Source organism: Bombus bifarius, unplaced genomic scaffold (assembly GCF_011952205.1).
Source record: "Bombus bifarius isolate JDL3187 unplaced genomic scaffold, Bbif_JDL3187 scf7180000008058, whole genome shotgun sequence".
In the NCBI taxonomy this organism is placed as follows: Eukaryota; Metazoa; Arthropoda; class Insecta; order Hymenoptera; family Apidae; genus Bombus; species Bombus bifarius.
In genome coordinates this window covers 464850-491926 of record NW_022884422.1, presented here as the reverse complement: position 1 = coordinate 491926, position 27077 = coordinate 464850, and the positions used below count along the sequence as shown (strand labels likewise).

The 27077-nt window shown below is 38.8% G+C and overlaps 1 protein-coding gene and 1 long non-coding RNA gene across 5 annotated transcripts in view; one reads left to right on the top strand and one right to left on the bottom strand.

The window, feature by feature from the left end:
- The window catches only part of LOC117208282, a 227357-nt gene extending 206109 nt beyond the window's left edge, over positions 1 to 21248 (bottom strand). Inside the window, exon 1 of the mRNA XM_033449324.1 lies at positions 20546 to 21248. Coding sequence (XP_033305215.1) covers positions 20546 to 20693 — 148 coding nt within the window. The 5' untranslated portion in view covers positions 20694 to 21248. The remainder of the gene's footprint in view (positions 1 to 20545) is intronic.
- A 187-nt stretch (positions 21249 to 21435) lies between these two features.
- LOC117208283 lies at positions 21436 to 26865 on the top strand. 4 transcript variants are annotated; one of them, XR_004487659.1, is made up of 9 exons: positions 21436 to 21555; positions 21739 to 21927; positions 22940 to 23246; positions 23380 to 23499; positions 23568 to 23742; positions 24175 to 25575; positions 25783 to 26084; positions 26194 to 26367; positions 26445 to 26864. It is a non-coding gene; the product is annotated as an uncharacterized LOC117208283 (long non-coding RNA). The 4 variants fall into 4 exon arrangements; XR_004487658.1 differs by having other exon boundaries at positions 22940 to 23499; positions 26445 to 26865; XR_004487661.1 differs by lacking the exon at positions 22940 to 23246.
- The last annotated feature ends 212 nt before the right edge of the window (positions 26866 to 27077 follow it).

Sequence of the window (27077 nt, the reverse complement as noted above, 5' to 3'; positions counted from 1 at the left end):
AACAAAACGTATTTGGTGACTAATGACCGCCACCGTCGTCCGTTGAACCAAAATGTTAATACACAAATGACGTTCATTTACACGGCGAAACCTAACGAGGCATTTTTGTGCCAGTGTACCTACCAACGGGACAAAGGACTGCGTGGGTTACAAGGGTGGTGAAGGATTGCACTCGCAAGAAGAAACAGCAATTTGGGACTCCCCACATCGCATCTACGCTTAACATCGCCATTTCGTGTTCTCTGGGGCCGCGCTATAAATCAAGCAAGACTGCAGTTCCGGGGCACACGCGTTCCTTTATAAGCTACCAGGTAGACTCTGAATTAAATGCAATTCGTATTTTAATTATCGCGATCATTTATTACGATGGAAACCCATGAAGGATGCAGGAAAAATAAAGGAGAGGAGACGAAGAGGCAAGAAACGATTAAGAAAAGAAGCAACAGAGTCGTAGGACCGTTAAGCAAACACGTTAGCGAAAAACAAACATCAAACGATTTTCCTCGACGCGGTGTCGACAAAGAGTCGAGGCTATTCATCGAAGCCGAAGCAACGGAGGAACGAGCCACGGATAAGCGCGGCATATGCGTAGATGATCAATCTCGTGTATAGGGCAAGAAGCAGTGGAACGAGACCCCCAGAGCTTGCTAGACTAGTCTAACGAGATGTTATCCTCCTTTCCTAGCATTTTCTACTGTCCTCTTCTCGCGATCCGATCTCCTCTCCCTTTCCCTCCTGACTGACCGTATGATATTTTTTTTCTCCCTCCTGTTTCCTCTGCTTCTTGTTTCTTCGTCCACGAGCGAGGAGCCGGGAGCGTTCTCTTTCTCCGTTCCCTTGCTTATATCTCTCTTCGCGGTCGTTCGATCTCGATCCTTTCGGCCGCGCAGCCAACTACACGCTCCAGATCACAGCAGCTCGATATCGGCAGCAAACGAGAACGAGCGCGGCAAAGAAGAAACTGATACCGCGGGTAAAACGAACGTACCGGTCGTACGTTTAATGAATGTAATCAAACAAAACGCCTACGGAAAGGATTCGTCCTTCCTCTTCCTTCCCATTCGTTTCGTTTCCATTCCTTTCTTTCCCCGGTTCTACTTCCCATCTCATTCGATCGTTCGTTTCATTTCGTTTCGTTTTCCAGCGTTCGATCAAGAAACACTGGTAGACAGTGTGGGACATTTCAAGATCGGATCACGCGTTAAATTGTGAACCTCTCGAGAGGTCCGATAAATCATCTTGAGAGATGGCCACTTTACGAGGACACCCTAATAATCGTTGTGGATACGGGCAAGCATTTATAGCCGAACGGAATTGATTCCGTGCCGAGACGATATCGTACCGGCATTTTTCAAATCGATTACGCGCACGCACAGAGAGTAACACTCAAACCCTGACAGTGACGATTCGGCTGCTATTTATCTTGGTATTCGGACGCCTTTCTTAACACGTCAAACGCAATTACTTTTGATTGAGTCGGAGACGCTTACCGAACTGGGATCAGGAGAATTCCAATTACGGACACATGCCCATCGATGGAGATCTTCTTCTTATGATTACGCTCACAAAAGAATAAAGAACACCGACCAACCTGCTTATACATACGAGAACCATTGTTAATGAAATAACGCTTATAACGAAAATAAATCGAGCCGGTCCATGAATGAGATCAAAGGTGCAAGAAAGAAGAATAATTTAATATTTGTTCATCAATGCCAGGTGCGTGATATTTCGGATAAAACGAAGCAAAATATTTCTCTTGTGATTATACTCATAGAAGAACAAAGTTACATCTAACTTGCTTGGACGTACGAGAAGCATTATTGAAAAAATCATAATGCATAGAATAAAAATAAATTGAAGTGGATACGAACAAAATCGAAGAATATAAGGAAGAAGATGATTTCAGAATCACGATATTTCGCTTTTTTTAAATCTTAATTTATGAATGAGTTAAATCCGAATACCTATCGAATCTTCCCTTATGATCGATAGCGTGAATGAAATCACGCTGTTGATTGGCGGCGCACGGCACGATATAAAGTTCGAAAAGCCACTGCTGGCGGTTCTCCGAGCGACCAGACTCCTGGCGAGGTGGTGAATAACGATTGAACGCCCACCAGTGCGTGTCGACTCCTCGACATCGAGATCGGACACCACTGTACAGTCTGCTAGACGCCTAAACTTTATGACGACGTTCGATTTTATGACACGCACTGTCACAGGCGAACTAGAAACCGTCCTCTCGCGTGAAAGGAAAATCGTTTCAGTTAATTGAATGTCCATCCTTAAAAACGAACAAGTTATACCAAGAAAAGCCTGTGGAGGCAGTAGAAAGATGGTGGCAGGAATTATTGTGTGCCTCGTTCGAGATACAAGCCGAACCTCGTATTTCAATCGACAATAATGAAATATTCAATTACGGAACGGTGAATCCGTAGAGATACGACTTCCATGTTATACTGTGTTAAATTGAAATTGAAAGCAATTGCAACGCAGTAACTAATAGGATATAAAATCTAACGAAAAGACAGCTTAATGGAAAATGAAAGTGTACCTGCTGAATTACGATCAAAGGAGAATTAATAAAATCCTTAGGGAATAGAGAACAGCCGGCATGAATTTTCTAGCTAAAGATGCATTTCAGGATTAGTCCCTCCGTATCTAGGATCTCGTCTCGTAGTTTTCGTGCCAGTCAGTTTCATAACAAGGAGGACAACAGGGGAAGTCCCACGTTACTATCCGCATAATCTACCGGCAGCTTACGGAATTTCCATTAACGTCTAGTTAAGAGATCGACGATCGTTGTGACAATAAACGACAAGCGAGAACGAAGAACAATGCGTGTGTACGGAACAACGAATTGATTGACAATGAGAAATAATGACGATTGTAACGACCACCAGACGGGCGTGCTTCGCTCCGATTTGATAAACTTTACATGCTTTACTATACTTATTACAAAGGGCCTGCAATCTAGGTACGTTGCGACGAGTAATTTCGCAACATTGTTACCTCGTTTTGTGGAAATATCCACCTTGGAGTACAGATAGCAATTGCACATCATTTGAAATGCGCTTGCGAAAGTATAATATATAGGCATTCATAGAGAGGTCTTGTGAATTTTATGCAAATCGTGTAAACGTTACAACGGTCGACGGAATTGTATAGAATTCTATATGAATACTAAAAGACAAGAACATGATAATTCACTTTTTCTATTTTTTACAAATACAGCAGTTTTAAAATTGCGTCATGAATTAGTCTCACGGTATCAGAATTGTTTTTAATGCCAGGCTATGGTTTAGAAGCTAAACAGGTTGTTTTCGTTTTCAATCATGTGGTATTATAATTCTTCCGCGTAATCGCCAAACGCCATTGAAACTAGAAAATCAACAAAAGTATACTTATAGTTTTCTTCTATGATCTCCATATAAAATCGTTAGAAATCCGATTCCTCGGTTTGAAAATATTCCCCAGACGATTAACTCAATACGCAACGAATGAAAGTCTGTTGGTTCCAAACACGTGTCGAGGAACTAATTTTTTTGAAAACCGATCCTTGAACCGGCCCATGTTACTTCTCGTCCCGATCGGCCTTGAATTCATACGAAATATCCGAAACCATCGTGAATCTAGCAAATCGTGCATACACTAGCAGGACGCGTCGAGAACGCAAGTTGAATTACGTGTTACGCATCCGAAACGAATGAAGATTCCATGAACAATCGCGACCATGGCGGCGGATCTTCGACGTTAAAGCGTGCCGGTACATAATCGCTACGCTCCAAACCTATTACCAGTCAGCCATCGATGCATTACAAACTCGCGCAGCCGAGCTGCGAGACGACCGAGACAGCTGCCAGGAAATAAATCAAAGATCGGCCTCGATTCCTCGACGCACGGTACAAATGATCACGCGACCACGTGGGCATCGTGCACGAAGCCATCGCCACCATTAGATTTCTACTAATGATTGCGTTTAATAGACCCTTACGTAATTATGCATCGAGCCACCCACGCACCGTCGCGAAGACTTCTCTTCGAGCCCTCTTCGTCCACTTGTTTCTCTCTTTTCCTATCCATTCTTCCACGTCTTCTTCTTCGCCTTTCGCTCTCGCTGACTGTTCCTTTATCCTTACCCTTCATTTTTCTCCTTCTTCCTTAATTGTTATTCTTCTAAATCTTCTTTCTCTTCATTTACCTTTTTGCTTGCCTCTTTATAGACTTGCTTCGCTGTTTTTATTAACATGTACACTGCCGTTTATAAGTAATAGGACAGATTTTAATCTCGTATCGAACGCGACAACTTGTTTAAGTTATATCAAGGAAATCATTAATCGACCACGATCTTGTTACAAATTTCAAGGCGAACAAAATGTATTAAGAATCACACGTGTTAATATTCACAACCTCCTCAGCTAAATCACATTGAAAGCTTAGTTAATTATGATTTATAAAAATTCCTGCTTATAATTTGTAAAATTTATCAGCAAAAAGCTTTATTCGTTTTATTACGGAACTTGTTAATGTTATACAGAAATATTGTAACTTGCAAAATGTCACTAATTATTTTCAGTAGTGCAAGATAACTCGGATAAACTAACTCTTAAAGAAATTTCTAATCATTTCTGAGAATAATCTCGCTATCGGTAAGTGTTCTAACTCTTATGAACGTAGGGGTGTAACGTAGAGTACACGATTATTTACGAGTCGTTTCCCAATCGCAGGATGCACGCAAGTCGTTCTCAAGCATGGCAGAAAGGCAAGCGAATGTTTCGTGTTGGACTGGAGATCCGACGAGAGCGTTCATTGATAAAACGATGGGAGCTTTCCTTTTGCCGGCGCGAATTAATTAAGACGATCGATGCGTCCCGACGACCAGCACCCTCGCGGTATATAAACCCGTGGTTAAGCGTGCCGTCGTGCGTGCCTCTGGCCTCCTCTCTTATCTGGATCTTCGTGAAATGCGACGTGCGCGGTGTCTACGGCATCCGATGACCGATCGCCAGGATTTACGTGGTTCGTTAAATTAAATTACGCCGACTTGTCTCCGCGCGAGCTTGCCTATCGCCGATGGAAGGAGTTATATCCGCTCTAGCACGACTATCGCGTGCGTTTCACGCTCGTAAGTCAACAACGGTGTGTAACAGGCAGTTCGTTATTAAACCTAGTTCTGATACAACATTGGTAAATATTTCTGAGAACTTTAAATGTTTAAAGATAAGTTACGAAAGCGATACTTCGGTGTAGGATCTAAGAAATATCTGAATTGCTTGGGTAAAAATTGAAATCAAAATTTGTGCTATTTGATCTTAAGACAATAAATTCTAGAAGCAATGCTGAATCTTTAATGCGGAATGTGGGCAAAAGTGTGAATTGCTTGGTTGACGATTGAAATTTGTACTACGTGGTATTCAAAGATAAAGTCTTTGCGCTAGGTAGAAAGAGGAAACATTCTAAAAGCGGTGACCACCATGGATACGAATTTCAATGTCAGATGACCCTGAGTCGATCAGAGTTGAGACACGACATGAATTTAGCATAGCGAACGCGAGTAGCTATCGTCAGTATTTTAAAGCATCTCACGGTCAATAACTATCATCTGTCGGGAGGTTGGCAGAATTCGAGAAGCATAAAACTTTCATGAATCCGCGATAGTTCAAGTTCTACGGCCAACTCAAACGAGAGGCTGGTTCAACTTACACGTTGCAATTACTTTTAGCGTTATAACAGCTCCTATGATGACGCGTGTACGGCACACACAGGGGATTCGCGGTCGACGTAAAAAGCTAGTTTCCTCGAGTAGCCGGGCAAAGCACGTTGGAAGTGTAGAGGTTGTAATACGTCGGCCTCGTAAAGCAGAAATTATTAAGTGGTTCGTAAAGACGAGACTCACCTTGCGGTTAATATTCGAGAAACAAACCCCTTGGTTTCCAGCCGAGACTTAAATCAAAATAAATATTAATATACGACTGTTAACAATTGAAAGATGCGATATTATAATGTGGCTTGAAAATATTTTGAGAAATATGCTTGAAAGATACTTAATATAGTATTTAACAAACCTGATTAATATTGTAGAAATAAAGGTATCTCGTATGTTAAAAGAATATAAAGGTAATTGTGATATTTATCTAAAATAGGTCAAGCATCGAGAGAACATGAAGAGGCCAACGATATTGGGTTAATAGAGCACTAGTTGGAAGATTGAGGAAAAAGCAAACTGCTAGAATTAGTTCCAGTTCTACTCGATCATCGGACGTTGCTGCATCATCGCCATTTAACAAGACGTCGATATAACAGTTCTAAAAAAACCGTATAATAGGCGCTCAGAAATCTTGAGCACGATTTATCTTTGCCGTATCTTTGGTTTATTTATTTATACTTTGAGCTTTATTCACCTACATATTACGGATGAAACATTTCGCTCTTTGCAGCAGTAATTATTGTTAGCAATAGTTACTAATCATAATTAACTTAATCAATTTTTAAAAATAATTAAAAATTTACTATTTTTAAAGCTCGGATTATAGATGCAGTATGGGGCTCAGGTACAGAATTCAAGAACAAAAGTGTGACAAGGTGCTCAACTAATTAATTTACAACGCAAGCGACACGTTCGCCTTCGATTAATGCTCGATGTATCATCATCAGTATCACCTACAAATTATAGTGATACAAGGCAATAAATCAAGCATTTAAATCTCCGATATCAAATCTATATTAATAGTCAAATACTCTTAAATGATATGATTTCGACGTAGCTCTGTAATTTATTCTTAACGAACGAGATCGACAAATTTGATACGCTCAAATTACCATTAACTCTCATACATCCGTCAATTATCAATAAATTTGTCAATTAGTTCTTTACTAACTATCAATACAAACAACGATAAGCAACAAATAAACTGCTTTGAAGACAGAATTGCCATAACCTCATTTTCCAAAAGCGTGACGAGGAGGCATGCACGAATGTCGAAACGAAATATTTAATGACGGTGCTGGGTACGCGATGACACAATTACACATACAATTAGTCGCAACAGCGACGCGATGGTCAACCATGCCGATGGACGTTCGAGTAGTAAAAATGCCTACGAAAAGTGTTTTTAAACGGCAGTTTCTCGGAAGTATAGTGATCGAGCAATCAAAACGAACGACGCAAGAAAAATTGCAGAAAAATGTTTCCATGTGAAACACGCGAAGCGTAATGAACAGGGTCGGTCTACCAGAGGCTCGGCAACGCCTTTTTACCTCATGAAATAATAATAAGCCGCTATGACAGCGTTTTTGACTTGCGTAAATGCTCATTGAGCGGCATTTTACCTCGCTTCCACGATCCTCGTAAATAGCACGTGCAACGACCGCAATGCTGTTCACAGAGGAAAACTTTCGGCCGTCTATTACGCGTACCAGAACAACATTCACGTTTCGCGCAATAGAATGCTGAAATTAACCGTTTAACGTGAAAAATAGTGTTGTCATATTTCCTTCGCGTGCTCTTCATTTAACATAGAGAAACATACAGTTTAAAGTACAAATGTTGAACGTTGAAGAATGGGTATATTTAAAGAAATTGAAGTAATGAGTCTATTTAAAGAAGTTGAATAACGAGTTTATTTAAAGAAGTTAAACTAACGAGTCTATTTAAAGAAGTTGTACTAACAGTTAGATCGTTAATAATAACATCGCGTGCACGAATTCTTGTCATGGAAGAAAAGTCATTTACCGACGTCTTCATTAGAGGGCGGCAACGCGCAACGCATCCCCAACGCAAAATTGCGGTTTACGAGCATTAGGAAAATGCGTTGGTGTGGACTCGTGCGCTTATAAACACACGGCTCTCTGATGGACGTTACAGCGAAGGGATATCCTATAATTGCTCTTCTCTATCTCGTGGTCGTTAAACCGTCGCAAATTGTAAAAACACCACTTACCATCGCCACGAGACGATGGAAAACTTCAGATAGTTGCTATCTTCTCGTATAAACTGTTTTCTATAAACCTTAATTGGGCTCTATATAAGATTATCCTCGCTTTTTTTCCTTTTCAAATAGCAAATACCGTATTAATAGTGATCAAAAACGCACCCTTAATGACCAACTCGAAATTCCACCGTTTACGTTTATAGAATTCCACGGTGCCACCCTGCAATTACACGGCCTCTTATTTTCGCATCAAACGCCAGCATCAATCCAAATACCGCGTGGCGTCGCGCCGCGTAAAAGGAGCCTACATTCCACGAAGACATTATCATCTATAAAGCCCGAGGATGAACAGGTCCACGGCGGGTATCGTCTGCGCGTAAGCTCACGCACACACGCGATCCTATCTACATTCCCGAACACGCATCTCGGCAACCGAGACCGCGTATGAAGTTGACGCAATAAAAATGCCCACGAAGACGAACGCAATCGCGGATTATCTGAAATGAGCGGTCGCGCTCGACCGTGAGAGCTGCACAGAGCAATCGGTTTAGACAAGTTTGAGCTTTTTACTCGTCTACCCTGATCCGGTTGATGGATGGTCCCAACCTACTATAATATAGTCGCGTCCTGCGCCATCGACTCGACGCTCGCGTAAGTACTTGTTGCTTACGATCAACCAAGATTCTTCCACGGTGGATCGTAAGTATACGCGCGACGTCGATCGACCGAGGAAAAGAAAATCCCACGTCGCCAGGGAAACGACCGGCCAGCGCAACTGTTATCTTGGCTCACCGCTGTGAAACGGAAGAAAAACCACGGTGAAAAATCGCGATCGCTGGATTACGAGCGCGCCAAGCCAGTCTCGATTTCAAGTTCGAGTTCGATCGCACGGTAGATTCTCAGAAACACGCCGGTGTCGCGGCGATTTTTCATCCGGCGTCCCTTGGAAACCTGTTTAGAGTAGCCGCGATTATAGCTATGTGTACCGCGGCTGTCGTACGACTATCCGCTCTGGGAAATTGCCGATATTCTGATTAAAACGGAGCAAAATACGCTGCGTGTTATGTTCAAGCACCACGCTCCGATGAAAGGACGTAGATCACGGTTGACTACGAAATATCGAAATGCTAGTTACTTTTTTCAGAATTTCAAGAAGAGCTAGAACCGGCTGGTAATTACTCTTCTGAGAAAAGTAAGCGCACCAGGACACGCACATTTACCATTCTTTCGTAACGCGTTAGGAGCTGCTGGCACATTCGGTTTTTACGACTCGTCAATTTTCACGTTTATGAAAGATATCTTGAAAACAGTGAAATAGTATATCGAAGAAACACTTGTTTAAATAATTGTATTGTACTCGAAGACAAAGAGTCGCTATCTTAGAGAAGCATCTCCTTTTTACGCTGCTCTTGTTACAGCGATGTTTCTCAATTTTTCAGTTTATATGAGACATAATATTAAGATCAACGCAATGCTCGCGCGTTAACAGGCTGATTATTACATCAAACAGTAAAAACACCTGTTAGGTTCACAATGCGCGTACGAAGTTTATTTCGGCTTCGATGCTTTTTTCTACTTAGCATATTTAATTGTACGTTGGAAATAAATTGTGTATATGAAACGGCCGCTCGAAGAATATCCCATGTAGCAGCAAACTTGCGAAGGATGAAATATGTTTACGAAGTGAAACTCCTAGATTCCCATTGCTCTTTAAATCTTGTTCAATAAATTTTCCAAGAAGAACGGAGGCCCCGTGAACGTTTAAATAAATCATCGAATGCCTGAAAGCCATCGCTGCAGGCGTTCTATTATAGATGTACTTTATACCGCAATATATTACAATTAATTCTACCAGAAAAATTTTCAGTTGAACCTTGCGCCCGTTACTGTTTCCTACTTTACTTTCAACGTTTCAAAGATATACAGGTTACACAAGTTTGGATTTGATCGTAAAATGGCTCGTAAATTTTGAGTCTTAAAAATACACGATACTATGTACTATTATAGTAAGAAGATCGTTTCAAATATACTAAATAACAGATTTATTGGATAAAAGAATGCACGACTGGAATACATGTAAAAGCAGAAGACATTTCGATCTAAACCGGCTTAACATAATAATGTGTAACATAATAATAAAGAGATATCTCTTTAGCTATCAAATTCGAAGTTGTATGGAATTAATTCCAAATACCACCATAATTTTGAGTGAAACATGATAGGAAAAGTACGAATATTATAGCCAATAACTATAAAATCTAAATTACGAACAACTGCAAAAATTGCTGTATATGATTCGCGCTATTTTTCGATGGGAATTTGCGATTTTATTAAACCCTTCGTTGTATATTCTCGCAGAGCAGCAAAATCGAAGTATCCGTTGCGGATCTTCATCAGAAAAAGACCAGAGAAAAATCTATCACCTGACCGAACGCTTATTCGGAAAATAAAGCATCCATGAGTGGAGCAGCCTCGGCCTGGCTATCTCGACTGACCGAGCTGGTTGGTGTAATCATCGGAACCCCCCATATACCAGCAACCACCTTCAACAGCAGGACATAACAAGAGGTAAGCTAACCAAGGGGGAAATACCATGTAAGAGACTTTAATGCTTCGTATCACGAGAAAGAAGGATCGTACGCGTGTATGCGCCAGAATATTTACGGACTGAGTGTTATCGCACGAATTTGAGGGGTTGTCGCGATTAAGAAGAAGCTCGGGATAAAGAGAAACGACGTACTGTATAATTAGATCTAAAAAAAAAATTATGGAGGAACGAAAATTTAAGTTATACCTGTACAAAAATTATATTATACGTATACGTAAGAAGGAATTTTTCTTTATTTTGACATTAATCGATTGCCTTATAGTTTTTATCGTTAGCTATATTTGGTGCTCTTATAACATATCAGGCGCAATAAATTGCAGAACTATACGTAATTTGTATTTAGTGGACCTTACTAGATTAATTCCAAATAAAGTTAAAGCTAACGTTAAACCTTACCGTAAATATCATTCGCCTTCGTTAGATCAGAATCATAATCTACGCGACAAGTGCAACTTGATATTATAAAGCAAGTTAAGAAGTCGAATTAAAAAGAGTAATCCATATAAGTCGTAAGGGCATAGAAGCACGCTGCGGGAGACTTCAACGAGCACACGAGCGATATCAATCGCAGTGTTCTAAGAATTTACTTTCAAAATAATCGACCAATTCTTCTAAAATTCAATTTCATGGGTATTCGACATTCTACAAAATAAGTGCTATAATTTTTTCTCCGCAGTGCTACCATCGTGCTCAATAACTGCCATCCGAGTCACGCCAGAAGCATCATCGTGCGAATTCATGGGGACGCAACGATCATCAAAGTGACCGACGAAAAAAAGGACGAACGGAGGAGGAAGAGATTTTACACGGCACGCCGGACTCCGACACAGGCGATTCCTCACCGTTGTCCGACTCCGTAATGATGGATAATGACACAGGATGCGAGTGACCAGTATAAACCTGCGCGCATTCAGCAAGAGGACCACGACGACGGTAACTCGTATCATATAAAATGGCGAACGAGACACAAGGAAAAAGAGAGAAGGAGAGTGGCATCCGTTTACCACCGAGATCCCGCTTCACCTGTGCAGCTTATATGCGTCGTGTACTCGACTACGCACGCTGTGTTACACAGCGAATGTTGAATTCAAACCCACCTCGCTCCTTCTGATCAGGACATCCAACACAGATCCCCTAAGGAGGGCTCAATCTTTACAACGTGGCATGACACAGTCCCATGGGGCCTGTTTCCGTTTGGAAAAATTCAATCTTTTATCTAACTAGTAACTTCTCGAGATTCTACTTTAGAATTTAAACTTCAAGTTGCTTCAGATGGCATTTCGTATGAAGGTCACCGGAAGAAAACATGACAAGTTGTCATTTCTGTTAATATTTTGATGTTATAGTATTCGGAAACTGACTCTTTATGATAATGCGATCTCTTTGTTATTAAACTGAAACTAGAATTCGTTTAATTCTTCGTGCAAATTCAATATTCTCTAGAACAAAATTTTCAACTACGGTAGGTATTCTTCAATAATTTCTTATTCTTAAATAATTATTAATAATTAATATATATATAATAAATAATTAATATTCTTAAATAATTTTCAGGTACGGTTTGAATTACGAAGATTCATAGCACGTTAAATAGAGAAGATTCGTCCCAATATAAACCGTGATAAAAATCGTAATTATTTCAATTTTTTCAGTGGAAAATCGCTTCGATAACAGAAAAATGCGAAGGAGAAAATGTTAAACTTGCTTCTCCTCTGCGAACATTTCGAATCAACGTTTAGATGCGCATTTTCGTAGTATTAACAATTTTTGTTTCATTTTTAATCAACGCGCCGCGCGATCATTCCTGAAAAAAACATGTCGGTGATTCGCCTGTAGTACCCACATCTATACCGTTTCAGTAAATACGAATCGCGGATAATTGCAGCGTTTTAGTGGCTGAAACGCTCCCTCATCGGTTTAAGAAGTAAAAACACCTTGATGTTGCCACGAATTTTAACGTCGTGACCGGTTATTATAATCAACTTTATTACCTTTACCTTTAATTACGACAACGTGATCGTCGATGAAGAAATTTCTCAGCCGAGTCACAGAATGATAACCTAATCACAATGAATTTTTCTTGTAAACGTCGGGTCTTGCAAATAGAACACAGGTGTAATCAATGGAGATTACGTTACAGAAAATCTGATCGTACATTGCGAATGATCGATCAATACATTTTATCGATAGTATTCGATCGTTTCTATTACTCGCTTCACTTTTATATTTACCGATTCTTGACCACAAAAACTAGGCGTGAACAGCGGTCGTCGTACTGGATTGTAAGCCGCGTTGCCAAATATAGAAAATCTAGTCTTTCAACTTGAAATCCGATTTGGAATGCTATCTTTTGCATCTAACGCCGTGATATCCTGTAACCACTGGGCAAATTCGATATTGCATTCTCGTGATAAATAATAAAATTCCGATCTTTACTTGATACTTTGAACATTTCTTAAGGAAATATACTATATTTTATTCACTTTCTCGATGAGTTCTAAAGGTTTCTCTTTTATATTGTTATCTACAGTAAATAGCGGTCTAGTCCTATTTTATAACGAAGCGCAGCCTTGTGAACCAGCTATACCTACACTGTACAGTATACTATTGCAGAAGTCTACCCTACACACCCATTTCATCGCGAGTATCCAACTAACCTGCATTTACATTCACCTGTGTATACCCGGAGCTCGCAGCGGCAGTCAATAATCATCATTTTACCTGACTATCTTTTTAATTACCGCCACTACCATTTCTGCAAATCTGCTCTCTTTTAATCCTGTTGTTACTTATTTATCGCAACGACCGCAATCAGAAACTCGGACCACCGATCAATGTGAATCATGATATACTGGTTCGTTTACTACGATTCGAAGCATTCGCGACAGATAAGATCAATCCTCTATATAACAAATAACGATACACGATACGAGGTAATAAAATTTTCTCACAAAAATTCCAATAGCCCGAAGTGTTCGAAATAATTAGAAAATCACGCATACACGAACGCTCCATACTTTTATATTTATTTCTTGCTACGTATATCAGATATCATCTCGACCAACAACTAACATAATACGCTATTATACGGAGTATAGGTTCCACACCCTCTTCTCTGCAAATATCGAGCACGTTGTACGCGCATTCACGTTCACCTCCTGTACCAATACAAACACGCATCCTAGTTGTACCACTTGATAATTGTCATTTTGCTTCTTGGGTACCATTTTAAACGGAACCGCTGCACGAACAACTCCGATAGTTTCTGCTATTAAAATTTATTTCTCACTGATCGCGGCGGTCCTTCAGAAATAGCAAACACAAGAGAAAAAAAAGGAGATGCCTTCCTCAATTGATTTAACGAATCCACGCAAACCAACGATCGTCCCCTCGTAACGATGCATGCGTCTTTCCAGCTGGAGAAGCTATGACGGCGAAACGTTGGCAATGTTCGCGTTAGTACCATTGTACTGTCAGCGCTAGCAAAATCTTGAACAGCCCGCAACAGGAGGTATCAGAACGTCAAAACGACGCGAGAAAAACCGCATTCCGCGTGCACGAAACCGGCATACAATGAAGCGAAAAACATCGCTGCGTGTGATAATTACTGTCCCGCGGCACCGATTTATTGCTCGACGATATCGAGAGACGCGGAACCAACGCCTTTTTCTCGTCAATGTTTTCACCGAGCCACGTTTCCCACCGCCCCTTTATTTACCAATTATACGCCTTGGGATATTTTTTTCCCGCAGCTCGCTTGAAACAACAGGGTAGTTATTTCCGTGCGTTCGCTCACGCTCCAGCAATGCTACTGTGCGTGGTGAATTTCAGCAGGTGCGAGTTGCTTTGTCACGAGCTGGTAGGAGTCCTGTTTCAGGGTTTATAACCCACTGTACAAGTGCATGTCGCGATAGTAATCGAGGCAAGGACAAAAGTGTCAAATACTTATTTCACTTTTTGGTTTATGGAATTTTAGAGCAGGTGTAAATAAATATTTAAACGAACAGCTCTAACCAAGGAACGATACACTACAATGGCTATCGTAGAAAAATGTTATAATCTTCATAATCCTTGATCTGTAATCATTGTTACAGATATCAGTACCGTATATATAAATAAAAACCCTAGTGTCTGATATTCCTACTTTCTCCGCTATATAATTTATTCATCCCTTCTTTAAAATTAAAAAAATTTAATGATAAGCAATATTGCTTAGCTCTTCATATCGAAACAAAGAAATGTTCTCAAAAATCAGACGACTCCGTTATCTTCGAAAGAGAAGAAGATGCGAAGGAAGAGGTCATTGATTCCTGTAATGATAGCTTTGAAACGACCAGCAGCTTTGGTGGCTCGGCAATAAAGCGATCTTAACTATTCATTGTTCTGTATAATAACGGGAGCGAAACGACCGTGCCAGACGTAACGGGCGGACTTATGCGCCTTCGAGAAGAATGCAAAGCCATATCTGCTCGGCAAAAAGAAGTTAAGCGAAGTTAATGTCCCTAATCGCGATCGGTGGCAAAATTACACCCTTCGAATCGCGAACGAGCGAACGATCGTATTTTGCTCGGCTCGTAAAACCAAACCGAAAAAACGGAGGGCTCCGTGCAGGAAATGGTAATGCGTAAGAAAACTCGATGACTCGGCTTGTTACTAAAACACACCGCGAAACGTGCCAAGTTCTTTTCGCACACTCGAATTCTCAGCTCGTTTTGTTATAAAGTGATACACGAACAAGGTAAAAAGAAAAGTAACGAAGTTTACACGACGTAAATTTAATAAGGTACGAATACAAGTGTATAATCGATGGTGTTGTCATAAATAATTAACAGAACGACGCTGAATTTGAAATCTATTCGAGATTTCAATGACATCGGATAGCGTTATTCAAATAATGCAGGTTCCCCTTGTAATTCTACTTACCATCATGATCATGCTTTGAGATTGTTTGCAAATGTGCATTAAAGTAAATAGAATGTCACGAATTCAGTGTATAAAACTAGTATCTACCGGTACGTTCTATTTTGTTCGGATAATTGGTGAAATTTCAATTTCACATGTACGGCGAAATAATTGGAGCAATAAAATCGCGGGGAAAAAGAGGTATTGCGGGAGAACTGGTTTGCTGTCCAACTTTCAATGGCAAGTTATGCATGATTTATTGCAACTTCGTTTAAATCTCGTTTGGATCCTATCGGTGTACGCAACACAGACGAATAGGAGAACTGTTCATAACCATATAGGCGAAACCTTGAAATCCTTGCATCGCATTACAAGACCATACACGTAACACGTAGAAGGCAATGCGCAACACTTTAAGGAACACGTAGCGGCCCTGACGATTATTATCATTAAAATTGCGCGTACATAGATCCATTATAAATAAGCAAATAATTATCGAATATTTCTAATCAGATCGTGATGATGCACGCGACCGTTCGCGGTCACAATTGAAACTAAATTTCTTCCTGAGATGGAGTCACAATGTTATTTGTACGCTCATCGTTTCTATTATTTTATATCTGTTCGTGTATTTCTGCAAAATTTGTATGATATTAAAGGATCGATTAAATTATTTTTTGAAAATACTTTACTTTAACGATATTAAGTTACAATACGTTAATGTTTCATAGACCAGTTACGGAACTTCCTGGATTCGATGGGACACGAAAACTGTAAATTACATTTGTTCCGTAACAGCGTAACACTGTATACTTGCGAATTAGGAGAATCATCTAAAGCGATGGAATTAATCTTAATTAAATCTCCTCCAATCATCTAACATTGCGTGTACATTAATCTTGGAGGCTTCCTAGTGCCTAACACGAAATTCACTCTTTTATCCTATTTGCTTTCTTGCGTGTAACTATCTACACGTAAGAAGATAAGAAGTTCGCTCACGATCTTATACGTAGATTCTCTTATCAAAACGTATAGTTCCTATACGCTGTAGTGCATGGTGCTCCCTTCGCGTACCTTTAATTCATTTCCTGTACTTCTACGAACACTTACATCTTGCAGATAAGATTTTCGAATGGCTAACCTAACACGTTTTAAAGAACAGCAAGAATTTTAAAATAATACCGAATAGTACATAAACACATGTTGATCAAAAAAATCAGGCAACTACTATTTGAAAGCACGTATCACGACACTGTAAATCACGACACTATAAATACTTTATAGAAGGTCGTTAAACAAATGACGATAAAGAGATGACGAATGAGACACAAGAAGAATTTCCATGATTTGAAAAAAAATAGTTTATTATAGTGACTACTTCAATTTCTTTATACTTCATAAAATTGTAGGTTCTAGGTTGCAAAAAAATAATAGCGAAAAAATATTAGACAAATTCTTGAGATTTTCTTTCGCAATTAAACTGTTAAATTGGCGAATCATTTAAAAGAATTACGAATGCTTTAACACAACGTTTCTGTAGATTCGCATTAACGTTTCGTATAATAACATGAAGAATTTCAGTAAAAATCCAACAACACTAATCGTAAGTATCGCACTTACGTAGAAAGAAAATTAATTATGACACAGCAAGCAAATGTCGAACTGTGGAACGAAAAAGGTAGCAATCGTGGATTGTCATCATCCCGCATGCTTAAAATGTCAGGTAATTTATTAACGAACTTGTTCCAAACCGTAAACAATGCTAACGAATCGTAACTGCTATATTGTTAAATGAACGCTCGGAGCACATCAGGCTCGTACGGTCAACCATTGGTAGAATTCGTACGATACCGAGCTCTTAACAACAGGCTCAACACGTACACGGGATACCATTCGCACCAAGGTTGAAAAAGAACTCTACGTTGCCAGCACGTTTACGTTTAGTGCATGCATATGCATCAGATGTGCCAGACAGTGTCTCACGTACTAAAATAACTCGTAATGTTTGATTTGCTTGTCCGGCGAAAATTGCAGCTATGTTTCATTAATAACCAGTTAATTAGAAAAAAGACGATTATGCTAAACGACGTGAGTTATTTGAAGCATAAATTGTGATTACAATTACAAATGATTTGATCATTTGTAATGAGTAATTAGTGTTTCAAATTTGTTTATTCGGACCAAAAAGAAATCTTTTAAAAAAATTTTTATACGAAATAGTTATCACGGAATGGAGAGGAAGTTCTTATAAAAATAACACGCCTTTTCAATGATAATACATACATAGAAATGAACAACGATAGAAGACGAATATGTGCATAGCCTTGTCTTATTAGATTAGAGAAAAACCGATTGTTTGCGACCACTCGGTTAGAATGTCTCTGAATCAATTTCGTTGTACCACGGTTTCAACACGTCCAGGTTACACCATATCCTGTATTGTTTCACACCGGCAGCCTTCGTGTATGAAGATCCTCAAGCAGAGAATTTTGACTTAATTATCGTTTGGCCAGGAGTGATTAAAGAACGCGCACGTTCACGGACAAGACACGACGTAAAATTCTATTTAACGTTCGTACGCTGATAGAAAGCGCAATCGCACAAATAATTTGCACGCACAGTTAGACGTTCGTTTGAGAGTTCATCGAGTTGGCATACGACACCTCCCTCGACACGCACAGAAACGCATTTCCGCCTTTCTAAACGAATGCAAATTAAGCGAACGCGATTAAAGCTAATGCGATGGACACAGTCCAACGATAGCTATCGACGAATTCTTTTACGGCGTGGGAAATTTTTCTAGACGAGGTGAATGCGTTAGTTAGTCACCGTTAATCCTTTAATGAAATGATCAGGCAGCTATCGTTTAATTAAATAATGTAAATAATTGGAATGAGAGATTCTGACCTTGAAATGTTTGAACATAAAGTAGTTTAATTAAACTAGCGATTATGGATATAATGACTGGCAAAAGCATCCGAGCATTTACAAAACCTTCTCATGAACATGTATGTGTTCTCAAAATGTTTAATTAGTTCAAAAATACATTAGTACGTTACAAGACACTTGGTAAAAAATTAGTATACAATATGAATAATATTATACGAAAATAAAGATATACTCAAAATGTTAAAATTTACATTACTCCTACCTTTCAAACATTGTTTCGATAACGAATAAAGTCAAACAGCAAGAAAAAAATTAAACAAACTATATTTGAAAAAGTTTCATCCGAATGAAGCAAGTTCATTGAGAAGTGTCATTAAAACGAAATGATCGTGTCGCAAAGCTGTCTGTCTGTATAATGCACACAATTAAAAATGAGCAGTGAAACAACCGACCGACAGATTTCGCTAGAAATTACGTAATTCGAACCTTCGCTACGGATGTTACCTCAGTACCAGTTACTTCGACGTGAATTATCGAAACAACGGGGACAATGCAGTTCAACGACATACGTGATCGTTAATCCTAGTGGAGAGTCAAGTCATCTTACAAACTCTTTCCTCTTTTGCATTGAATTATGAGCGAGGAATCCGTATAAATCGAGAATCATTCCAACATATCCACCATGAAATCCTTTTGTTTTTCATATCGTCAATTGCATTACGTTATATTATTTAATCTTGATAGCTTATTTTGAATTAAAAATTTGCGAAAACTTTATTATACTACACAGAGTATCGATGATATAGGGTTAATTGAATAAAAATGGGATGAACTATATTAATTCTAACTAACAATGAAAATTTTTAATAGAAATTTAGCAATTATTTAAATTTATTGAAATTAACAAATATTTTAATAGAATGAAATATTGAAAATTTAATTACAAGTATCTGAATCATGAAATATATTTAGAAGTTAATATATACGAAGAATTACGCCTAAGAATAATAGATTACAGTTTCTAATAATGGCTTTCCAGGCGTTTCTTAACGCGCGTGGCAAATTTATGATTATTTCATAGTTCTATTTATAAATAACAACGTAGACCAAACACGGAGGCGTGTGGAAATATTTGACGAAAATACGATTTCACTTAAATTTCGACGACACAGAAACCAAAGGAAAAATGAAATTTCCCCATGAAAAGTAGGCGTGCGTTAGAAGATTACTTCGGAAAGGCACAAGGCCTTACTCGGCGAACGTATAATACTTTCACAGAAGCGTTAGAGCAAAGGTCATTCTTCCCTAGCAAATCCAAGACGGGTAACAAAGTTCAAGCATTCACCGTCATACTGTTCTTTTCGAGACAGTGCAATTGCCATACCGCAAACAGAAAACATTTATAAATGTTATTTATTTTTTCATTTCACGGTGAAGACTTCCAAAAGAATAAATTAACGTCAAAGAAATAATTCAAGTATTGTATTATCTTCTATAACGATCATAAAATATGGGTAATTGAAAATAGATATATAGTTTACAAAATAGTACACGTAATTAACAATGCTAATATTTTCTTCACAGTAAGGTCATACGTCTTAAGAAGGTATCGTGACACACATTGTGCAACAAACATAAGCGATACTTTCGATAATTTAAATGAGCGGTGACATTCAATGCAAATCGTGACGTGTATAATCATTGCCGAGAAAACTCGAATATATTGAATGGGATGAACAAAACGGGAAAAAGGGAGTCTTTTTCACGCGTAAAAATAGTCTTTCGGTTATGTACTGATATGTAAAATACGTTGAAAGCTATTTAAAAAATGCTATCCCATAAATCTTGTAAATTCAGTAAAATTTACAAATGTAAATAATAATACTATGTAGTCGCGTATTGACGACGCTAAGTAAGGGAAAAATCATATATGAATCTGAACGCTCACTACCGATAGTATTCAAAATACATACTGTAGAATTTTTGTCTGTATGGTAGTGTTATTCATTACATATATGTATGTATGTATATATATATATATATGTACATACACATAATCACATAAATATAGGTTAATATTAAAAAATCTATAGGAAACAATCTCGATAATATTCAAATTTTGATACATTTGTAAAACATCGAATAACAAGTTTAGATAAATTAAACGAACGAGAAAGATGGAGGAAAACCAGCAAAAATCATTCAATCTGACCTGTATGGACTCGGTGCCGGGCGTTGGTCTCGTTCACCGGAAGGAGATCGTCGTACTCCAGTGTCGTCACGTCCTTCGTATGAACCAAAACAATTACGCTCGTCACCAGCATCAACACCATTGTTATCACCGATCGGTTCACCGTCATTTTGATAGAAAAAAGATTTGCGCTTACCGGGCACGAAAAATCCGTCGCGCGACACAGGGTATGCCGTTCGATCACATTTTCACGAGCCGCGAGAATCGGCGCTTCGAAGAGGAAAGCTCGAAATTATCGAGCGCTCGAAGCGGGAAGTTCGAATGCCGGAATCGCGTACCGGGCGTCAATCCTCGCATATTATTCAAACCCAAACGAACGCGACTATACGTGGACGAGACACGATTACATAGAATATACGAAATCGTCAATTCGTTATGATTTGCGCATTTTTCCCGCGCATTTTAACCTTGTGTGGTGCAAAGTTGGCCCTTTGAGGGCGCGTAATCGATAGGTGCGCAGATCGAACGAACTGTCATTATTACTGCGCATAGGACAGAATTCGCGTGCGAAACGAGTGCACCGTTCACGGATGAGAAACTCGAGGTCGGTGAAACTTTACGAATCTTCTTCGTCCGATCTCGTCCCCCTCGATTCGTGACACACGAAGGGCTGTCAGTCGACGGACATTACACACTCGTCGACTGTCACTCGCGTATGCCTAATTGAATACGGCCTGCTCGGACGCGAAAATAAAAAGAATTATCTGAGACCGCGCGTGCTACCTGTTTTAAAAGAAGTGTGCGCTTGCCGCACGAGTCCATGCTGCACTGCTAGGCACCAGTCAGGTGTTTCAAGCAGCCGCCACGCGACATCCGCGCCATCTGTCCGCCTATCACCGAACTTTTGGCGTCGCGCGTAAACCACCGGCACGCTTTTCACGCGCACGTTCCTTACGTCGTTCTTTCTGTGTCACGTGGTCACTTGACTTCATTCATGGAGACAGGTCCTTTTATACTACGAGCGTGTATGCGTAAGTATCAACCGGGTGCGTAGCTATGCGTTGTTCTTAACTCTTCTCCTTTTTTCCATCACTATATGCAACACAGTTTCTATATATGCAAAGCGGAAATTATATCCATTTCGATTTCTCATGGCCTAACGAGGTATCGTCAAAATATTACTCGTTCGATAAATCGATTTCGATGCGTTGCAGGTTCTCCATAAAAATGCACGCGGTGTAATGAACGCTTCTACGAATCGGCCGCAGCCAACCAAAACATAATCGATTCGAGGAAAACTGAATTTTATAAGCTACACGTAATCGAAAAATCAACACGTGTTTTATTCCCTTGCTGGTTTCTTATTCAACATGCACTCGTGATTCAACTTTAACCAATAACTGGTATGGTAGTCATTTTCTCACGTAAACTGAATGATAATATATGTACAGAACTCTATAAAAGTTCTTAGAAATTTACAGTTAATGAAAAAAGTACAATAATATTATATATATATATCATATTTATTACTGTATTTAAAAACTGATTGAATCATACTGATTAGCAGGTAGCTGCCGTTACGCACGACATCTCACAGTAGCTGTTTTCCAAATTACTATCATTACCAAAGTAAAAATTGCTTGGACGCGATAAACTTCGCCTTACCAGTTAGAGGTTAAAATCATCTTTGCATTTATCGCTTTTTCAATCTTCCACAAATACCTCCAAACGCGTATCTTCCCTTTTATGATTGCCAAACTTGAAACATAGTGTGCAAACATTACCCAACACCGGCGAACCGTTCGCCGGCTACTTCTAAACAGTTTCCTGCACGAAAGCAGTCGCGATTCGTTCGTTACCTACATTTCCCTATCGGCGGCGATTTCTCACCGCCCCTCTCTTTCTCTCTCTCTCTCTCTTTTTCTCTCTCTCTCTCCATTCCCGGCCTTAGCAAGGTAAAATCACGCGTCGCAGTCACGTAAGCGTGGCCTCTCCGCGAAGAGGACAGGGATGGCTCGGTCTACCGGTATTTAATTAAGCCCGGTCGTTCGAGAAAAAAAGCCGTTGGTACAGGAAGCGATGGGTTTCGAGTACGCCGAGCAGCGGACCGTAGTTCGAGCCCCGTTACGGGACAGATTCATTGGCGTAGTCCCAATCGATCGGCCAATGTCCTTTGCACAACGGATGTTTGCGCATCGCGGCGCCTCGACGCCGTTGCAGAATGCCGGTGCAACTTCTCGCCGGTATTCCGCAGGGATCGCGAACCGCGTCGACCTTAAAAATTATCGACACGAGACCCGAGAGTAATGGTCAGAGCAGAACACCGTCTTTGTCTTTGTCGCGCATTCCCTTTTTCCGCTTTATCTCGCTCTATCTGTCCACCACAAAAGGCAAACGATCCGTGTTGTTTTTCAGCCTGACAAGAAAACGGACGGTCGATGCACTTTCAATCGCAGTTCGATCGCGATACGTAATCTCTGAGCGCACAGCGGCAACCGAATCGAGTAATGTGCATACCATGAGATTCGAATGGAAGAATTAAGATGAAAAAATACACGACTTGCCACCTGCATATTATCCTTGATAAACGGGCTGTCTAATTTTAGCATGATCGTAGGATAATGGGAATGAGATTTGACATAATGATTGTTTACTCAATAGCGTAGAGTTTAGAAAATATGTAGAACAAAATGAGGAAATGAAGATCGAGCTGATTTCACAGGTAGTGAAGCTTTCTGTGGTTTTAGAATAGCGTAAAGTATAGAAGATCGTAAAACGTATCTTCCTTTTAATGAGCCACTACTATTCAACCATCTTTCTCACGTATGAAGAATTCACAATACTTTATTGTTCAGCCTCTGAAGACGACAGACTTTTGCCTCCTTCTAATAGTCGCTACAACATTAAAATATCTTCCGGTGTGATTGTAACTGATCGTAACTGCCAGGCTATTGCATTAACATCTGTCATTTATGGTGAATAATTATTTAATGTTATTCTATGTACAAGATGTATCACACTTAAGGTATTGAATAACTTTCAGAAGGTGTTCAAGAGGAAAGTCACAGTTGATGCGTAATTTCGGTATAGTGTCTAAACATTGCATTACGTACCAACGAAGTTCTTTTATGCTTCTTCATTTTAGTCGCCCTTTTTCAAGCCTTGGGGGACATATTCTCACGAAATCCGGTTCTACTGGTTTGGTGTTAGATACGAAGGTAAAGTTTAGTCTCTGGTGGCCCGGGAAATCGGCACCTCTGTCGATTACTATACTGCAATGCACCGCATTAGATTAGTTCATTTATTACGTAAAAGAATGTAGCTGCCGTGTTAGAAATAAGACTGTAAAATCCAAATCTAAACGCTATAATGAACACTTTTCATTCATATAGACTCAACTATTCATTTAAGTAAACTCCATATCATTCTGTAGCTTTACAAATATCTAAAAATTAATAAATATAATCAGAACAAAAATAAAGTTGATAATCCGATTTTGGCAGATGTTAAAATGATGCTAGTTAAATAATTTTCAATTAATTTGTAGATTAATCTCGATATCGGCGTTTATCTTTGGTTGCAATCTCTTTCTCATTTTCATATGTTACGTACGAATAAATGAAAAGACATTAGCGGCGCTCACATTACAGGTTGTCACGTTCTCAAAGGAGATGATATTTATTACTTCAAATTGGTTACAAAATACGCCATAACTCTCGCATAATTTATGACTGTACCGATGGTGTTGACGACGCATCCCGTGAATACATCTCTCTCATATAATATTATACATACGAGAGCAATACGAGAGACCAGGTATATTTAAATATTCATATGCAATGTATCACGAATCATACATCAGTTTGCGGCTACGAGCATTACAAACGCCGAGTCTACGCAACATATACAGAGTGACTTTTTAATAAAATCATTGATTACCTCCCTTTTATTAATATGTGCAATGCTTATGACTTATGTGAAACAAAAAATGATTTAAATAAATATGATGTCTGCCGCGAATTTAAAAAATATCACTTTTAAAAAAGCCAAAGTATTCAACAAGTAAAAGAAGTTCTTTGAAATTGTAACAATGCATAGCTAGTATCGGGAGATAAATGTTTCACTCTGTATGCAAAAATATCATGTAGCCAAACACCATCTCCTGCACAACAGGTTGTTAATTCCTCTCTGTAAGATCCACGGCGGTGGGCTTCATTAAAAATTGAACTGGTCAGAATATCAGAGAGAAGAATAAATTTAATACGTATGAGCCATTAATTAGCGGTCCAATTGCTGATATTCTTATTATACAAGGAGGGCGTAACGTACGTAGAATGTGCTTCCAAAAAAAACCTTCGTAACTACATCGATTTGTTTGCTACGTTTGTATGGGAAATAAAAACTAACAACATTATACGCGCGAAACCTATATAGTACGTTTAAATATGGTAAAGTGCAATCATATATTTACATAAAAATGTCCATAATTCATATATACCTGAAAGGCTAAAGAATACAAGCAGAAACCGAGAATAACAAGCCAGAGTCCAAAGACATCGCCAGGACCAGTCTTGGATCGAGCAACAACTCTATATCCTCACTGGAATAAACTATGCTTACTATAAGAATCAGCGAAAAAATAAGAAGATATTACGCTTAGACAAATCGAACGATCCCGCTAATATCAATCACTACGTCGAAAAAGTTCAATAGCACTAGTTTTGCACCGAACGATCTTAACTTATTCTAAATCCCACAAATCTATCTACATTCGTCTTGGGACAAGGAATACCCCAATGGAACTCGTTCTGGGTTACAGAATCCTATCTACGTCTAAACGACAATTCGAACTTTAATGATTTATTTGCAACAATTGCGTCGAGTAGTAATTCGGAAACTAAATTTGAGGATTGTATAGATATGTTAAATCAATTTGAAAGGAATTCTCTTCGTGAAGGACTAGAGAGAGGAGAACATGGCAAGAAAAACAATTAACTCTACACAAACACATTTATAGCTGCCGGGTTTCGCGAGCAATGAACTCATGGGAAGTACGTACTTACTTACTTGCATCGTGCTAAGATGCTGCTACGAATAACCGCAATGCTCATCTCATTACTATGAGTGTTAATACTTACAACATCAAACCCGCGTAACTATCGCGGCTCTAAGTTTTGTATTAATACAACTTTATCTTTTCGTATAAAATTTTGTCTAACATACTTCTACCGATTTAACAGTTGTCTTTTTCTTTACAGACATTAAAATATCTTCGGAAAAGAAGGAGACACATATTTTGCTTACTCCAATGCTATATTTATTTTAAACGTACAGCTTTAAAATACAAAATAAATGTTTGCTTAAACAAGGGATACGTAACTGTCAAATGGAATTTCTGCCTTCTTCTATTGACGCATGTTTATTAAAACTTAAGGATCACCCTTTCTTATGCTAATACTATGCTTCCTCCGTATCTCAGCTCATTGTATGTATATTGAAACTACATTTATATAAGTATGTAATGTGTAAAGATTAAAGGCACATCAAACGTGAAAAACAGGTAATACAATTATTGGACGAACAAATATTGAATTAATTATTATTAAGTATTCAAATTAATAAAAAGTTAGTTTAATATTAATAAAAAGTTTATCAAAGTAAAATGTTAGTAAATTCTTTTTGGAAAAAATGTTAATACAGGCACATACGTATATCTAGGAAATAATATCTTTGACAAAGAATTCGTGAACAATGTGCAATAGACTTCTGTATCATACACATAGCTCGAGGAATTTTTTAAAAGAATTTTTCTAGGCACGCACAATGTACACCAGATCGGACAGGTAAGATATAACGAGTGGGAATACAGAAAGGAAACCTCTATAACGGTATAAAATATAGTGGAACTGTTTGCTTGCAGAAAACAAGAAATGGAATACGCAGTCTTTTTCCTCGAGGACGATCTAGATTACAGAATAAACCGCGCATTACGAAGGGGACCGCATTTCCTCAGGTTATCTGTGTATACATTTGGTACAAGCAGAGAAGAAATTTCTTCTCTGGTACAAGACAAGATTTCCATACGACTTTATTACAGAAACGTCTATTTGGGTGATCTTATACGGTATTATGTTTCTTTGCAATGATGTCACAGAAAAAAATACTAAATAAAAGTACAAAGATAGTTTATTATTAATATAAAGAACTAGAAAAAATAAACATATATTTATATGATCTTTTAATTTCATTAGCTGCAAAATTTTATTTACACAGTCATAAAATCCCGCCACGACACGCTATCATCATTTTACCAATTTGAAATTTTCGCACGGCACCATTATAGCAATGTCTTAAGGCTTAAGTAATATCCTGAAGTGACAGCGGCGGATATTACCTACTGCAACTTCGTACAAAATAGACGTTACGAAGTCTGCCGATGCACAATTGAGAAACACTATTTGAATAATTTCCTTAGCAATAATTTCTTCAGTCACGAATAAGACGCGTATCATTTTGCTCGCATAATACAATCACTAGAGCAATTAATTTGATT